The sequence below is a fragment of the Myodes glareolus genome, chromosome 2, assembly GCF_982192425.1.
Source record: "Myodes glareolus chromosome 2, mMyoGla1.1, whole genome shotgun sequence".
NCBI classification, from domain to species: Eukaryota; Metazoa; Chordata; class Mammalia; order Rodentia; family Cricetidae; genus Myodes; species Myodes glareolus.
Genome location: NC_142027.1, coordinates 131,263,851 through 131,280,590, shown reverse-complemented (window position 1 = coordinate 131,280,590; position 16,740 = coordinate 131,263,851). Strand labels below are relative to the sequence as shown.

The 16,740-nt window shown below is 52.3% G+C and overlaps 1 protein-coding gene across 2 annotated transcripts in view; it reads right to left on the bottom strand.

The window, feature by feature from the left end:
• Positions 1-16,740, bottom strand: part of Wscd2 (WSC domain sialate O sulfotransferase 2) — a 93,639-nt gene that overhangs the window by 42,271 nt on the left and 34,628 nt on the right. For both annotated transcript variants that reach the window (XM_087903707.1, XM_087903708.1), the window contains exon 2: positions 1,499-2,409. In XM_087903707.1, coding sequence (XP_087759833.1) covers positions 1,499-1,901 — 403 coding nt within the window. In that variant the 5' untranslated portion in view covers positions 1,902-2,409. The remainder of the gene's footprint in view (positions 1-1,498; positions 2,410-16,740) is intronic.

Below are 16,740 nucleotides of genomic sequence, written 5' to 3'. Positions count from 1 at the left end.
AGCTCTGGGCTCTCTCTCAGTGTCGGGAGGTAGAGTCTCCTGGAGAACTCCAGAGCCAGGTTCAGGCTGGGACTGCGGCAAGAGCGCCTGTTCTTAAAATAGGTCCCTTGGTGAACCCTGTGCCTTCCAGGGGTGGAGAAGGGTTTCCTACAGTGGCACACAAAGGCTTTGGTACCAATCCTCTCATTCCATCCTCACTGGGTTCCCTGTACATTAACCTCATGAGCTGTGGCTATGGCAGATTTCCCTAGCCTGCTGGTCACGTGACATCTGCCAGTGGAGAGTGGGGCACCTGTGGTAGCTGCCAAAGGAGTAGGGGTACCTTCAGAGATAGCCAGGAACCTGGGCAGATGATGTTTAAAACCCAGATTATACTGGAACTGGCTGTGCAGTGCTGTGCCAGCATCTTTACCTTTCAAACCTTGGTTTCCACATCCAGTTCTTGTTTGTTTGTAGTTAAATGCTTGTGCAGTGGTGGCTCTGTGCCAGCGGCATGGGATTCCCCTGGAGCTGGAGCACAGGTAGGTGTGAACCACCCAACATGAGTGCTGGAAATGAAACCCAGGCCCTCTGCAAGAGCAGTGTGGGATTGTGTTTAGCTGCTGAGCAATCTGCACAGTCCCATTTGTCTGTGAGGGTCTCTAGCCTAGTCTGGCCACCAATTCCCTACGTAGCTAAGAATGACCTTGAACTTCCAAGTGTCCTCCTTCTGCTTCCCTAGATCTAGGATTATAGATGTGTCCTGGAGGTCACATGCTAAGAAGTGCTCTATTAACTGAGCTATACTCCCAGACTTCCATATCTGTTCAACCGGCACAAGTTCATCTGTACCCTGTTCAAGCCTGTGAGATGTACCGGTAATCAAAATCCTTTTGGCTGTAAAAGGCTAAGAAAATGCAACAAGGCAATGGAATTTACCCTGGCAGTATTAGTGCCCGGAGCTCCACTGCCATCACAGAGCTCAGCAGATGGAGAACTCTTTGGCATGGTCATCGCTTCACTTTGCTAAGTAGCTGCCATCAATCCTGGGCTCCTGGTGTCCCTTTTTTCCCCTGTTTGAGAAAGAGTCTCAGTATATAGCCCAGGCTGGCCTCCAACTCCTCCCATCTGCCTCCCTAGTGCAGGGATGAAGATATTCGCCACCCTGCCCAGCTGTCTCACTGTCTTTAAGATAGGCGGAGTAGCTGGTAAGTACCCTGGAGATGCTTCTGCACGTGTCAAGTGCTCACCACAGATCCCGGGACACTCAGTGCTCTGGAACCACAGATGCTGGAGTTTGTGTGTGTGTTTAACAAGCGGTGATAAAGGGAACAGGGGTTCTAAACTGAGGCAAGCAGGGGTTCGAATGTAACTTGCCGAGGGAGGAGTTCATTACGGATGACAGCCGATTTCCTGCCTACTGCACCCGGAGCACCTTAAGCAGTTGCCAGCTGCTATGTCTGCCATTGTGTTCTGTATCCTGTACTTTTCTCTTTCATCAGTTCCCCCAGGCTCTTACCTTTTTCCTCTTCTTTTTCCTTCTCCTTCTCCCGGACAGCCCTCCCCTTGAGGGCTCGGCTCCAGGCTCCTCCTCCGTAGTCGCCCAGCTTGGCTCTCTCGCTGGTCTCCTTGCCTTTGAATGAGGGTCCGTACCTGCGTGCGATGCTGGAGGCCTCCCCCGTGTCCCGGAAGCCTCGGCCCAGGTGCAAGTCACCCAGGAAGGGTAGCTCGGCTCCTTCTGCCGGGCTCCCCGCTGCAGGGCTGGCTTGATCCTGGGGCACAGCAGGCTGGCCCACGAAGCCCGCGTGCAGGAAGACGAGGCTCCCAGCGGTCAGGTAGAGAGCCAGTAGGGTAAAGAAGCGCACGGGTTTTCTGCGGAAATACCGGAAACAACGCTGGAACTTGAACCAGAGCTTGGCCATAGCCGGATCATTCCGGACTGGCTGGGGCTGGCTGGGCTGAAGGCTGGGAAGGGGCGTGGAGGGCGTGGTTTCCCAGGACACGTAGGTTGCAACTCCAAGGGCGTGGTACTCTGATCCCTCTGCGGTGGAGACACTGTAGCCAGAAAGCAGGCTGGGCTGAGGCCAGAGAAGAGGAGGACAGAGGTTCTGAGTCCCAAAGTCAAGGTGAGCTGCCTGGGGTCAAGAAAGGGGACCTACAAGATGCGGTCTCCTTTCCCCACATCTCGTTCCTCACCCCAGAGTATGGCTAAAGAACTCTGGTGACGAGGAAGGGAAAGGAGTCCAGCACTGCAGGTCACTCTGGCCCCTTCTCAGCCCCTCCTGGACTGCTGAGCCTGATTAGTTCACTATGGGCGTTGACACTCGCATCTCCTCCAGCTTCGACGGGTGACCAAGCTGTGTGCCACCTTCTGGGCACTGGTGCTGGAAGGCCTCCATCTGGTCAAGCTTCAGGGCTCTTGGTTATCACCTGCAAAACAGCAGGGGACACGGTCATGAGGGTCCCCCACCAAAACCCACAATGCAAAGAGGTTCTGAGCAACATCAAGGGAGTATGAAGAGCCCCAGAGAGGGCTGGAAGCCAACCACGACGGAAGGAAGCACTTTGTGAGGGGCTGCATGGGCTTCCAGAGCCCTCCCTGCCTTTGTTTTCTGACACAGGGGAACTGGGGTGCTTCAGTTTTAATGGCAATTGAAGCTTGGGGGAAATCTTGACCTCAGACAACCACAAGTTCTCATACATTATTTGTAGACATCCGTCCCCCAGAATCCACAGGACCTTGGACCCAGAGACACTTAAGTATCTTGGGTACAAAGGTAGGGTTTTATAGGCTCTGCCCACACCCTCCTATGCGTTTCAAACCATGTCACATGTCCTAGGTCACCTAAGAATGCCAGTGCTCAAACGTTGTTATAGAGTTCTTAAAATAATGGCAAAGGAGAGCTTTTCTATACATTCAGTATGGACACTGTGTGTGTGTGTGTGTGTGTGTGTGTGTGAGTGAGTGTGTGTGTGTCTTGATTGTGTAGCATTTGTGTGTGTGGAGAGGTTGACGTTGGCCAGTTTCTTCAGCCACTCCCCCCACCCCGTTTGTGTTTTGAGTCAGGGTTTTGTCAATACTGAAAGCTGATTTGGCAACACCACCTGGCCAGCGACCACACTGAGGATCTGAACTCAGATCCCTACATTTATGTGGCCAACAGAGCCACCTCCCCAGGCCTAGGCATTTTTCCCATTTGTTTTCTACCCATGGTTGGTCGAATCTGTTTGTAGAATCTGCCAACAGGGCAGCCCCAGTTGCTTGCTCCTCCCTTTCTAAACAAACTTCAAATATATTTGTCAAACAAACATGGATTTGTGGGTTCCTTTGAGTCTAAAGAAAACCTCAGAGACTTTCTGAGCCCAAATTCATTCATATCACTGCCCCTCCCCAGGAAGATTTAGGGAGACCAACTGTGTCCCAGCTGCGCTGAGATGTGGAGGTAAGTACACCTCCCGAGGGTGTGTGCTCTGTTGCAGGAATCACATCCACAGGCCATCATCTGCCTGAGGCGGAAATGGGAAGAGAAGGGAGCAGCCTTAGGAAGCAACACATCCCTGCGATGGGTATTTGCTGCGGGCCTCCAGGTGGCCAGCTCAGTGCCGAGCCTCCTCTGTAGATCTGTTCTCTCCTGTCTTACAGGGATGAGTGGGGTAGCACTGAAATCTGAAACCACACATTTTTTTGCTTGTTAGTTTTAGACAGGGTTTCATGTAGCTGGGGCTAGCCCTGAACTCCTGTTCTTCCTGCTTCTATTTCCCAAGTGCTGGGATTACAGGTAGTGCCTTCTTGCTTGGCCAAACCACAACTCTTAGCCTTTTGGATTAGGTCTCTTCCCACATATTCTAGACACTGCCTGGCAATTCAGAGGTAGCCACAATGCAAGAACCCACCTCTTTCCAGCTGCTGCAGCAACTTCTCTGAGGTTAGGAATTTGAATTCCCCTGGGAACCGATCCAAAATTCTGACTTTCTAACTAGCATCTCTTTTGTCACAGGTGGCCCTGGAGAGTGCTCATGGGCGCCTGATTTTGGACAGTACATCAGATGGAACCATTGGGCCATGCTGTTTCATATTACCACCAGCAGGGGGCGACAGGCTGCTCTCAGACAACACAAGGGGTATCCAACCACTGATCACCAGCAGAAGTGTGACTCTGGGATAGGCTCTTGAACCACACAGCAGCATGGAAGCTTCAGTGAGGTTTCGGGCGGCCTCTGCTACCCCACTCGTTCAGAAACTCAGTGCTTACTGCACCGACCACCTCCTAGGACGCAAAACACAAAAATCCATGCACTCGCAGCATCAAACATCCGTCTGTCCATCCATCACCCTCAACCATCTACCCACCCGTTCATTTATCCACCCAGTCATTCATATTTGCAGTCATCTGTCAATCTGTCATCTTTCCTCAGTCCACCCACCCTTCATCCCTGCACCCATCCTTCCATCCAACTCCCCACTCAACCAGGCACTTCCTGTCCTTCCATTCACAGAAAGCAGAGCTAGGGAGACGGCTCAGCCAGGAAAGGAAATTGCCGCCAAACCTGAAGCTCAGTGCCCAGGACCCCGCATCATGGAAAGAGAGAACTGATTTCTGGAAGTTGTTCACTGACCTCCACATGCATGCTTCGGCAAGATCCTACACACATGCAAATAAATGTAATTTAAAATATGTTCATCCTGTCTGTGCTAGGAACCCAAGAAAAAATAATTTACTCTCTGTTTTCAGGGAATTTTTAGTCAACCAAGAGAGAAAGCAAGCAATTCCACAATTGCTATGTTAACTAGACAATGATAGCCCAAGGTATGTATCTCATGATACATAACAGCAACATGGTATTAACAATGTTTATAAAGCACTTATATGTGCCAGTCCATAGTACAATTACACACATGCACATTCACACAGTACACTTACACACATGCACACTCACACACATGCACACTCACACAGTACACTTACACACATGCACACTCACACACATGCACACTCACACAGTACAATTACACACACGCACACTCACACAGTAGCACACACATATACACAATACAATTACACACATGCACACTCACACACATACAATTACACACATGTACACTCACACACATACACTTACACACATGCATATGCACACTTACACACATGTACACTCACACACAGTATACTTACACACATGCATACACACACTCACACAATACAATTACACACATGCACTCACACATAGTACACTTACACAATGCACACTCACACAGTACACTTATACACATGCACACACACTCACACACTCTGATTTAATTCTCCCAACAATTCTGTGAAGCTCTGTATTGTCTTACGGAGCTGAGAATTGAATATCAGAGATGTTAATTAACTTGTTCTGAGACCACACAGTTGGTTAACGGAAGATGGGCTGTGAGGGCCCTAGGACTTCAGGACCTGGGCATCTACCTGCCTCTTGCTTTGGAATGATTAGACCAAGTATATGGGTTTTAACCAAGATTTGGGTTTAAAATGTCAGGAGATTTGGGGACCCTGCTGACCCTGGAATATGGGGACCTGTAGCAGTGGACAGTTTATTCTTATTTTTAATTTTTGGTATTTCTCTGTAGCTTTGAAGACTGCCCTGGAACTAGCTCTTGTAGACCAGGCTGGCCTCAAACTCACAGAGATCCTCCTGTCTTTGCCTCCTGAGTGCTGGGATTAAAGGTGTGTGCCACCACCGCCCAGTGCAGTGGAGGGTCTAAAACTGCCTCGGGAGAAAGATCAAACAGGGCTTCCCCAGGTGGTAGATAACTCCTTGGATAAAGCACAACAGAGGAAGGAAGAGCCAGGCCAGGAGGCAGAAAAAGTGTGTGTGTGTGTGTGTGTGTGTGTGTGTGTGTGTGTAGGGGGGAGTCAGACCACAAAGGTCCCGAGTGCCACGGCCCTGCTACTGGCACAGAACTCACTGAGGTTCCATGATTACTACATTTTAGTCTCTTAATTTTTTGAAGCAGTGTCTCCAGGTAGCCCAGGCTGCCTCAAACTCACCACATAGCCAAACACGGCCTCGAACTCCTGACCTTCCTGCCTTTGCCTCTCAAGTGCTGGGGTTGGAGGCATGCACCACACACCTGGCTTAACTCAGGGCTGCCTGCATGCTGGGCAGGCACTCTGCCGACCCTGCCGTGTCCTGAGCTCACGCCACACTTTAGGAAGATCACCTTGAAGCCAGTGTGAAGACACTGCCTGTGGGAGCCTGTGCACTCCACACTCACGTGCCACGAGAGGAAGTGAGGAGTCACTCGGCACTTCCAGGAATCCCCTTACTCAGCTGTGTAGATCACAGCTCTTTAGATCCACGTGTGGGCCCTGGACATAGCCCACCTGGATTCATGTTGACTGGAGAGAGACAGCTGTTCCCACCAGCCTTGGGTTACCCAACTCTCTGCTCCCTGCTTCCACTGTTAGAGGATTGAATGGAACTGTTCGAACACTCAAGGCTGCACCACTGCCTCCTCCAGGCTCCTGTGTGCACCTGGGAAGCTATTTCCCACCTCAGTGAGGGACAGGCTCTGGTCCCTGCAGCCATTCCCTTGCTGAGGATGTTTCTGCAGCCCCTTGGTTGTTTCCTCTGTGTTTTTTACACTACCACACATCTTTCCCTGAAGTGGTTGCTAAGTGGGCGTTTGGGAACACTGAGCTCATTACAGCGGGCAGGAGACAGAAGGAGAAAGGCACGATGGGGCAGGGGACCGAAAGAAGAGGGACAGAGAGCAAGGGCTATGACACCCATCTTCTGCAGGAAAGCGCAAATGTGCACTTCCTACTCACACCCCCCTGCCAGGATCAGGAGGGAGAGCACCCTGGAGTCAGCCCCACACACTATGCCAGTAGGCCCCCAGGAAACCGTGGTAGAGGGGTGAGGAAAGAAAGGACTGGCGTCATACCAGGGACTGATATGCTCAGGTAATAGCTGTGTGTGTGTGTGTGTGTGTATGCACGCGTGTGTGCATGCATGTGTGTGCACATATGTGCATGTATGTGTGTACGTGGATGTGTGTGTAAATTTGGGTCTCTGAGGGACAGTATATTGTATTATTTGTCACCGGGTAGAGAAGCCTGAGTCACAGTATCCCGTCCTCAGAGGAACCTGAACACTTCTGCCTCCTGGAGCTGCCAGCCCTCCTCCACGCAGTGGCTCTCTCTAAGACTTTGTCTCTCATTTCCTCTTCCTCCCTCCCTCGCACAGACAGAAACCCCACTCCAAGGCAGACGGGAGAATTAGTGAGCCATCATTTGCTGAACACACACTATTCTAGGTGCAGGGTCGGAAAGACTTACAAGGGCCCCACCCATCCTCTCCTCACAGCCTTTGAGGCTCCCAGGTCCACGGTGTACATCCACGGCCCTGCATTGGCTTACACAAGCCCTCTCCTCCTGTCTCCCTTTACTCAATTTGCACCACGGGACCCTGCCACCCTTGGCACTTACAGTGTCTAAACCTCCCTGGTGAGTCAATCACAGAGAGACGGTGCGTGGGACTGGGGTTGGCACCCACGGAGGGCAGGCTCTCATGCTACCCTGACCCCCCCACTCTTCATTGCAGGAGACCTCTGGGGTCTCAGCATCCTCATCTTCCAGGGACAGGAAGCCTTTTGAGTGATTGAATGTAGATTATTTTTTAACAATAGAAGCAACATAGGTGTTGAGTGACCAAGTAAGAGATGGGTGCTGGCTGGGGTAGCATGCCCTGCAGAAAGGGAAACCAAGGCGCTGCCTGCCCTGTAGCTCCTTCCTCTAAGAGCAGAGAGTTTCCACACTCCTGAGGGGCTCGGCAAGGACGCTCTGTAGGCTGGGAAGGGCCTGGGCCTCCCTTCCCTACCCCAGAGCTTGACTGGGGCGTCAGAGGAGCTGTGGGATTGGTTAGACAAGCAGGGACCAACTAAACCTATGACCAAGTTTGTCCAAGAAATGGCGGCTGAGAAAGAAACCTAACTGGTGAAAGCTGACTGGCTTCTCCGGGCCATCTGTGTCCTCATCTCCAGCCTCAGACAGCACAGACCACCTGGGAGATGGAAGGCTTACAGAGGAGAGGAGCGGAGGAGCAGCGTGCCTCCCAGGGAGCGTCTCCATCCAGTCTGGACACTGCCTCACAGACCCAGCCTGTGCACGCCCCCGGCCTCATCTCATTTCGCTTTTAGAATTTAATCTGTTATTATACTGTGTGTGCACACACATGTGCATACGTGCACATGTGCACAGTGCCTGTGGAGGTCAGAGATCAGCTTTCTCGGTTCTCGCCTTCCACTGCGGGTTCCAGGGCTGAGCCTGGCCTGGGCAGAATGTGCTGAGGCATCTGGCTTGCCCTGTTTTTTTTTTCATTTTGAGAAAAGGTCTCATGTAGCCCAAGCTAGCCCCGAACTCCCTATGCCCCCGAGGATTGCTGTGGACTCCTGACCCTCCCACTTCTGTTTCCTGGGTACTGGGTTACAGGTGTGTCCCATCATGCCCAGCGTTGTCCCATCTTTCCCACAATACTGTGTAGCACTGAGACAGAGATATGGAGAAACTGGGCATCCTGGCTCTCTTCATTGTTTACCCAAAACTCCAAATAAATACATTTCCCTTCGCCAGTTTCTGTTTCACAGCTGCTTTAGAAATCAGGGAAACTGAGGCAGCAGCCTAAAGCTAACATTCTTTTCCTTCTGATCTAACCACTGTTACTGGGGAAACCTGAGAGGCCCTGTTCAAGGGCCATATATTACCAGGGAAGCCGGGTCCCGTTTGGATTCTTAGTCTTATTAATAAAATAATTTTAAAACAGGCTCCAAAGGAAGCCCGAGGACAAGTGTGGTAGTGTCTGAGAGAAGAGCAGTGGGCAGGTGAGCTGTGGAGCTGCCTGGAGGAGGGAGATGGGACGGAGAAAGGGAGAGAGAACCCTGTTCTGCTGTCCTCTTAAGCTAGGGTCCAAGAAAGCTGCAGGTTCAGTAGCCCCTACCCACACTGTCAATGCCAATGGGGTTCAGATCCCCTACCCATGCTGTCAGTGCCAATGGGGTTCAGATCCCCTGTACCCCCTGCCCATGCTCTCAATGCCAGTGGGGTTCAGATCCCCTGTACCCCTCTCCACGCTGTCAATGCCAATGGAGTTCAGGCCTGTGGCCATTTGCATGTGCTTCCTTCATAGGGTCAGAGGCCCCATGGGTACAAGCATGACATGGCAGAAGAGGGATGGGGCCAGCTTCAGAGAAAGCGTGGGAAAGCCCACCCTGTCCGGGAATGAAGGCCCAGGCTTTTGGCCAGTATCGATAGAAAGAGGAAACAGAAAGGCCAGCTTGTCTGAGTTAGGTGCCCCATCACAGAAGCCCAGCATCTGCAAGATCCCTACCACGAGGGCCTGCGGGGACAGAAAAGTACATGACTTCATTAGGGGATAATTACTCCTCCCCTCTATGGCTCAAAGTTCATGGGGGAGGGGTCTATTCCCAATGACCTCCTAGCCTGTTAACTACCTAACGCTCTGGTCTCCTCCGAACTCACCCACAGGAGTTGAAATCCCATGGACCGTCAGACGAACATGCTGTCCGGCAATGACGAGATGTAGATTTCTCACGCTACCCAGTGGAGAAGCCAATCTGAGACGAAGGCACACTGGGAGAGTCCAACCATGAGAGAGTCTGGGAGAGACAGCAATAGGAAGGGTGTTTGCCTGCAGCTTGGGGTGTGTGTGTGTGTGTGTGTGTGTGTGTGTGTGTGTGTGTGAGCTGATGGAGCACAGGACTTTTGGGGTGATGACTCAACCCCACTGATACCGCAATGGTACCTGTATGTCATGTTATGTCCAGAACCATAGATCACGTGACACTGAGCATAGCTGTGAAGCCTGTGACATGGAGTAGCCTCTGACCCTATGAAGGAAGCACATGCAAATGGCCACAGGCCTGAACCCCATTGGCATTGACAGCATGGGTGGGGGTACAGGGGATCTGAACCCCATTGGCATTGACAGCATGGGTGGGGGTACAGGGGATCTAAACCCCATTGGCATTGACAGCATGGGTGGGGGTACAGGGGATCTGAACCCCACTGGCATTGACAATGTGGGTGGGGGAACAGGGGATCTGAACCCCACTGGCACTGACAGCGTGGATGGGGGGATACAGGGGATCTGAACCCCATTGGCATTGACAGCATGGGTAAGGGTGCAGGGGATCTGAACCCCATTGGTGCTAACAGCGTGGCAGGAGATACTTTGCCTTCTGACAAACTTCTACCTCTACAAATACAACAAATCTGTACTTCAAGCTAAGCACACATTGAGAGCAGGCTGGAGTGCTCTAACACGAGGAAATGACACACTTCTCAGGCAATAGATGGGCCGGTCCCTCCGATCACCTCATCACACAGCCCACACATGCACTGACACATCACCTGGCGGCCCACAACACACACATGGTTTATGTGTTTGTGCCCAGGAAAGGATGGTCACACACTTGCCAACTCTATGCTGGGAAAAGTAAGAGAAGCTAAAGAGATAGGGAGGGATGGAGAGAAGAAGGTTGGAAGCTGTGTCCTGTCCAGGGGTTCTGATGGCCCTGCTGAGGCACAGTCCCCAGCTGTGGTCCTCGCTGCCATCAGCAGCCCAGATCGTTCCCTTCCCCAAGGGAGAGACTTGTACAGCGGGGCCCTGGGCCCCTATCATTAAGCCATCTGGAGTCATCGCTCTCCTGCAGGCGCTGCTGTGTCGCGGGTCAATTAGTGCTCATTTGCATAGCCATCCTTAATAGGCTGCTAATTGTCAAGGGGATAATGGATGGTTCTGTTCCTGGGCAGAATGTTTATCCAGGGGCCAGACCCATGGGGGGCGGCAGAGCAGGGAGAAAGGGAAAGGAGGGGACCCGAGGCGCACAGGAGGGAAGGGCGGAGCCAGCTCCGCCTGCGAGGAGGTGGCCCCACCATCTGGAGCCTGGTGAAATGCAGGTGTGCTCTACTAAGCACACGCACCACGGGGAAGGACCCTCTGGGAAGGTCTGTAAGCTGAGACCACCAGAGAAGGTCCCCAGCAGGTGGACACCATGCAGCATGTCTGAATGGATACTGGAACAGGAGTGGGTCCATCTTGCAGGGGCTGTACCTCAATCTGTCCCAGAACCTGTGGACAACTCTGCTTGCTTTCTAGGGTAGACCACACAGGGTGGAGGAGGGAGGCCTAAGGTTCCTCCTGGGGCAGGACTGGTCAAGTCTTCGCTGCCCTGCGAGGAGCCAGGATGCACATTCCCTTCTTGGCAGGGCTCAGACCTGTGGCCACAAAGCCCGGACATTCAGTGTGGCCTTTTGAAGAACACCTCCACTGGTCGTGTCAGCCAAGACAGAGAGACAGGCAGGGATGCTCTGAAGAGGGGTTTAAGGACCATGGAGGAACATCACTCTGCTTCGAGAACTCACACCATCCTCTCGTCAGCATCATCATGGAGCTAGGGATGGACCATCCAAAAGGGGAAACTGAGGGTTAGGGAATCAAAACAAAAGGACCTCTGTCCCTGTGAGATGCCTTACACAGGCTGGGACAGGACAGCTGTTCAGTGATGCCTGCTCTTGGCATTGCCGTCTCAGAGAGCAGGGCACTCTTAGGATCCAGCTAGGACAGGCAGATGACTGGAGGACTCAGAGAAAGTGACCCAAAGTCACACGCTAGGCCAGTCCCAAGCTGGCTCCAGAAACTGCCATCCTGTGTCCACGTAACTCGTGGTCAGTCCTTCTAGCCACAAGCACCAGCAAACTGCCACTTGCTGCCACACCCAGTCAGACTCTAATTTGGGAACAGTGGCTACTTCCATTAGAAACCCTTCCCCGGAGAGGAATTTTCCACCCAAGATCATCTCTAGCCCAGTCCTGTGTCCCTGCCAGGGAGTGTGTACTGGGGGGGTGGGGGGCGGCATCTCAGATCCCCCAGGAGCTCCTCAGACTCAGAGGCAATCTCAGCCCATCTGCACTAGAGGGAGGGCTACCTGATCCCCAGGTCAGACGGGGAAACTAAGGCTGGGAGGTGGGGCTCTGTGTCACTCAGTGACTCTTCTAAGGCCCAGGCCTCCTGTTGGCCTTAAGCGGTACACTCCCAGAAAGGAAGCACAGCAAACTCTACCCCTGCCCCCAGCAGATTCATTGCAGTCTGGATCTTAATCTTCCCATCATGGACTCTTCCGGGGACTCCATGGTAGATGAGAAAGCCAATCCACGTGACGGAGGCAGAGCCAATGAACAGCAAGGTGACTCTTAGACCCAGGTTTGCGCTACTTCAGAACCTTCTGCCCACTGCTGACCTGGGGCCTCCAGCCTGAGGGAAGAGCACAGTGACCAGAATCCCTCAGGCTCAGGAAGCCTTTCTCCTTTGTGTGTTTAGAGCTCAGGCAGGAAATGAGGGCTTCCTGGAAGGTGCAGAGGTCCCTGGCCCTTGGGCATCTTCACCATGGCCGTCAGTGACTGGAAGGGGGGTAACCTTCATGGTGAAGGGTCATCATAGGAGACAGTGTCCGAGCCCCTCACGACACACTCCACGCCTGTCCTTAACCCACTCCAGCACAGACTCTATCCTGCATTTTATCTCCTCATTCCCAGCCCAGACAGGGGTCCTGAACCCCACTTTACACATGAGAAGCAATGACTGCTGACATTCGCCCCAGAAACCTGGTTAGGCTGGAAGCTTCTAACTAGATTCCACAGCTCTTGGGAGTTGAAAGTGAAGAGCCTGGAGCCCACAGGCCAGATTAGGGCTCTTCTGATGCAACTGGTACTGACCTGAGCTGTTCCCAGCATCATGGGGTGGTCACCCACACATCTGGCCTGCACCAAACAGCGTTGTTCTTCAGGGTGCATCTGTAGGCACCGTTTCTGACCAGCCCTGGAGAACAAGGCTGAAGAGCTCGGCACTCAATCACACAGCTTTTATACCGGATTCCACCTCAGGTTTTACCCAGACTTCCATCACTGAGTCTATCCTGGGGTTCGATGCTAAGGTCCCCATTTGTAGGACCTTGTACTGAGGTGGTCAGGGTCTACCAACTGGCACCAACTGGCAATGGACTCTCTGAATGGGACATTCATATTCTGGTTCCTTCTGTGAGGCGGTAGAAGCTCCCTGGGAGACAGTCATACCTCAGTGCCTTCCAGGGACTGGGGAGAAAGACACACCCATGAATTATATATTTCCAGTCATCTCCAAATTGCTCAGCAATTACAGAACACCACAGGCAGCCACAGGGGGCAGAAGCCTCCCCGAGGGCTGAGATGCAGCTGGACAGAAAGGACCTCACCAGCTGGACTGGGTTAGGAGGAAATTTATGGCTGTTTTTCTTTTCCACACCAAGCTGTGCTTTGAAAAATACAGGAGAGTTATGTGAGGGCTCTTAAAAATGATTTGATTTTATTTATTAAGGATGCATGCGTCACTGCACACACTTGGAGATGGAGGTCGCAGGACACCTTGAGAGGGTTAGTTCTCTCCTTCCATCATGTGGGCTCTGGAGATCAAAATCAAGTCTTTGGGTTTGATATCAAATGCTTTTGTCAGTCATTGCGTGAGATCTGTTGCCCGTTAGAACGGGGTTTGAATCTCGACTCGGATAGCACAAAGACCATGGAGACTGTTTAAGGTATTAGCACTGCAAGTGTTCATACGTGTGACATGGGATGAGAATACAGGTCTCACTCCACCAGGCTGGCTCTTGAGAGGGTTTAGCTGACATAGCAGGTGCAGATGCTTAGTGGGGAGCAGGCACGTTGAGCTGCTAGGTACTTGGATACCATGTCCGAATTGCAGAACATAGTCCAGACAGCTACGGCAGAAAGGCAAGACAACGGCAAGAGCCCTTGTCTCTCTGAGCTTCCATTTTCCAAGTTTGATAGCCCGTGGCCACTCCACAGCCCGTTAGCCTATAGGTATAGAAAGCATAGCGCTGGGACAGAGGTGAGAGCTGGAGGAGACTCCTACTTATCTCTCAGTTTATTTGACTTTAAAAAAAAGCCATCCATTTCCCAGCCCCAGCATTAATAAGCTGCTTCTGAACACGTTTCAAATTTAAATTTAGACAAACATCCCCCCTCATAAACGCTCACCACCCACACACCCCCAAGAATAAATCCACCCGGTGAAGGGGAGATATCTGTGTGGTTACAGCCCAGGGGGTGAGGGAATAGGGAGAACCGGGGTATGCAGAGGCACCTGGGGACAGGGAAGTGCCTCTCTGTCTTTGGTGGTGACATTAAATGCTCCTGCCAAGAGCACTGGACAGGGAGGGAGTCTGCCCTGCAGGGCTGGGCTGATGGAGGACAAGGTAGATGGGTGAAGGCCACTGGGGGAGCTGATTCCCTGCTGCCAGCCTCCCTGAGGTATTTCCTGTCTGCTAAGGTAATGTTCTCAGACCTACAACTGTAGTCTTGCCCACAACCTGCAGTCACCCTGGCTCCCGGACAGAAAAGCCACGCCTGGTTCAGTGCCTTCTTGTGGCTTTTTGTAATGTTTGTTATGAGAAGGTGTGGGTATTGTCCTCTCAGGCTGTCTCCTGGGAAACACCAGTGGCTACAAATGGTGCTGAGGGCGGGTGGAGGTTCGCACAGGACTGGCAAAGCCTCAGGCTGCAGCCTCTCCCTCTTTTCTTCCTGTCCCACCTTCAAGGTCGTGTTAAAGCAGTGTGGCCTTGGCGAGGTAGCTTGCCCTCTCTGCCCTTCCGGTTCTTTCTTAGCAAAATCAACCAACCAATCAATGAACCAACCAAACACAAAAACCGAAAAACAAGCAAACAAAAAACCCTACCATATCTAGCTCTTACCTACTGTCTCCCTCGAACAGCCAAACTATAGCTCGCTCTTCATTCAATCAACAGACTCTCAGGACCAACTCACAAGCAGGTTCTGGAGGGTTCCAGCAGGGAGGGTTTATCATCATCATCCCATGGACTGACCACCTGCCTCACGTCTGGGGAGAGTTCACTGTCTGCTCAGAGACCCCTCATCCTCCCACCCCTCTCTGGGTCAGGAGCAGCATGCGTAGACTTGTCCTCTCAGCACTGACTGCGTCTGCTCCACATCCCAGAGCTCAAGAGGGTGTGACCCCTGGTGCCAGGAAGCTGGTGGCTTTGTAGTTTCAGATTTGGGGTGTATGTTGTTTTAGTCTCACCTCACTTCAGCTTTCAGAGTCTCAAAGCAGACAACTTCCAACATTTGCGATGAATCTGTAAGGCAGGTAGTGTCCCCATCACATGGGTGAGAAACTGAGGCTCCCAAAGGTCATGTAGCTCGTCAGTGCAGAGTCAAGACTTCTGCCTGGGCCTGTGTGTGTGTGCGTGTGCGTGCGTGTGCGTGTGTGCATGCACTGTATGTGAGCATGTCTGCTGTGTGTTATGTGTGTGTGTGCGTGCATGTGTGTGTGTGCATGCTGTATGTGAGAGTGTGTGGTGTGGATTATGTGTGTGTGTGCATGTACTCACACTCACACTCCTCCCTCTCCTAGCACCCAATCTCCTGTTTCCATAGGAATGACACCTCAGAGGTCAGCCCCGCCCCAGCTCTGTCGGAGGTGGTGGTGGTGGTGGTGGCTGTGTGGGGGCGGGTTGGGGAGGATTACCTATTTTTTTTTTTTTTGACAGGGTTTCACTATATAGCCCAGGCTGGCCTTGAGCTCTGATCCTGCTACCGCCTCAACCTTCTAAGTGTTAGGGTCACAGGTGTGTTACCTGGCTAACGTAGTCTTTTGAACCAACCTAACGATGTTCCCTTAGAATCTTCAGGAAGGGTGCAAAGTGGGGATGCTCAAGTCACAGCAAGCCTCTGGGGTGCCACGGAGAGCATGCCCGCTGCATATCGCCTGCTGTGTGTCCAGCAGTGCATTCCTATGGGAACCCTTCGACAGGAGACATGAAGCATGTGTTCACGGTCTGAGACCGTGGGGAACCAGGGCTGAGATGAAGCTGGGTGCTCCAGGGCACGTGTCCTTGCCCACTGTTCTCACCAGGTTCTGCTGAGCGACACTCGGATGGCAGATGCAGCAGCCAGCATTTTAACTAAAGCCAAGACGGAAAGCATTAGAGCGGCTGAAACACACAGAGCAAACTCAGTGGAGTGGGTGGGACTCCCAGGCACATGGCGGAGACAAAGAAGGGAACAGATCCCCTTTGGAGGCCAGGACAAGTCTACTTACTGTGATATCTAACTATCTTCCTTTCCTCCTTGGTTGTTAACCTGAGAGAAGTGATAGCCATGCTTACAGCAAAACCCCATTTCAGAGGCTAAGAGCAGTTCTTACCCCGCCCCCGAGACCCTCCCACCTCAGGCAAGTGGGCCCTAGGTGGTGGTGAGTCCATGCCTCAGGGGAGCACTACTCAGCCCTTGAAGAAACTGTGGCTACACAGACCAGCCAAGCCTGGTGAGTCATACAGGCTGACATGACCCAGACGGAAAGAAGCCGGAGTCTGAGGGCTGTAGGATCCCATTTCCGTGGCATTCTGGAAGAGGTGCTTGCCAGGGCCCAGAGTGGCACAGTCAGAGAGATGCTGAATTCTTGTGTTTCTTGATTCTGGAGCAGGGTGCTGAGTTACATGGATTTGTGAAAGCTCGCAAAACTGCAGACTAAACCGGGGGTGGGGGTGGGGGTGGGGGTGTTACCGCAGGCAAATTATACTTGATAAAAAAAATTAAAAAAAAAAAAACCTTAATGCAATAACAAGCTTGTTCCCACTTGGCCAGCTGCCTCCCCAAGGAAACAGGGTTAACATCTGCTTTCTCA